The sequence below is a fragment of the Kryptolebias marmoratus genome, linkage group LG7, assembly GCF_001649575.2.
Source record: "Kryptolebias marmoratus isolate JLee-2015 linkage group LG7, ASM164957v2, whole genome shotgun sequence".
In the NCBI taxonomy this organism is placed as follows: domain Eukaryota; kingdom Metazoa; phylum Chordata; class Actinopteri; order Cyprinodontiformes; family Rivulidae; genus Kryptolebias; species Kryptolebias marmoratus.
The window spans coordinates 10,000,331-10,001,529 of NC_051436.1; the positions used below are offsets into that span (position 1 = coordinate 10,000,331).

At 32.3% G+C, this 1,199-nt stretch overlaps 1 protein-coding gene across 1 annotated transcript in view; it reads right to left on the reverse strand.

The window, feature by feature from the left end:
- Window positions 1–967: 967 nt before the first annotated feature.
- Window positions 968–1,199, reverse strand: part of LOC108229165 (mucin-2-like) — a 1,392-nt gene continuing 1,160 nt past the window's right edge. The window contains exon 2 of the mRNA XM_037976731.1: window positions 968–1,018. Within this exon, the coding sequence (XP_037832659.1) occupies window positions 968–1,018 (51 nt within the window). The remainder of the gene's footprint in view (window positions 1,019–1,199) is intronic.

Below are 1,199 nucleotides of genomic sequence, written 5' to 3' on the forward strand. Positions count from 1 at the left end.
CAATTTAGCTTCAAAGTGACCATTGAAACAAACAAACAAAAATCTGCAAAAGCACCTTCATTAATCTTTTGCAGTAAAGAACTTTGCTGGATTGTTATTTTTCTCACTGACAGCCATGCAGTCCAGTAAATGAAGGAAACTATTTTGATGGTTCACAGAGAGTTGTTTCTGTAATTAAAAATAAAGTTGTCAAAATCAGTAATAAAAATAGTTTTCACTATCATATATATATAACTATATGTTTAGAATATATGACATTAATGTATTTATGATTATTTAAACTGAACATGAAGGACTATCTTTAAGGGAAAGTAATTATGTCCTGTATCATTAACAGTTTTGTCTTTAAATATATTTAGATTTAAAATGTTCAGTTTTCAGTACTTTTTTCTATTTTCTGTTCAATCATAAAATAAAATCTTTAAAACATACCGATTTTAAAATTATACATTAAGACACTGATTACCTGTAGTTTTAAACTTTTGTCTCAGTCATGTAAAGAAAATGCAAAATATGTGTTTCTAATAAAGAAACTTATTTGTGCAAAATGTTCCCATTTTTTTTAAGTTGTATTCTTTAGCGGGCAGCAGAAACCCAGCGTAGAAGACGTGGAACAAGAAGAACTTTTTTTGAAAAGATAAGCCCCTGAATGGCATGAACCCCTGACAAATTGAGAAAGTGGCTAAAATCAACAAACAACGGCACAGAGCAGTAGAGGCTCCTGAGCACAAATGCTAGTGAGGTGGAAACTCATATATATTGGCTGAGGTCATTTAGTTGTGGCAGGATTAGTTGATGCCAAAGTTTCAAACTAAATTCTTGCCCAATTTGTTAGTGACCGACTCTGCCACTATCACAAAAAGAATAAATAAATAAAAATATATAAATAAAATGCTTAGTATCTTTAAAATAACTGAGTTACAGTCATTTTGTGTTTGCTAAGGTAGATTTTTAATCACAGCTATCTTTAGACTTCATCAGATTGGAAGAACACCACCCCCCGCTGGCCTGATGTGTCCTATGCAAACATGCAGACATGCAGACGTGCAGATATGTAGACATGTAGTGAGTCACTAGGGAAAAGCATGCTCGTCATGTTCTTTTTTACAATGCTGCTTTATTTAGCTTTTTTGCTGTGGGTCACAGGTAAAAACAAGGAATAAATAGGAAACTTTGTACATTAATATACAGCATCTATC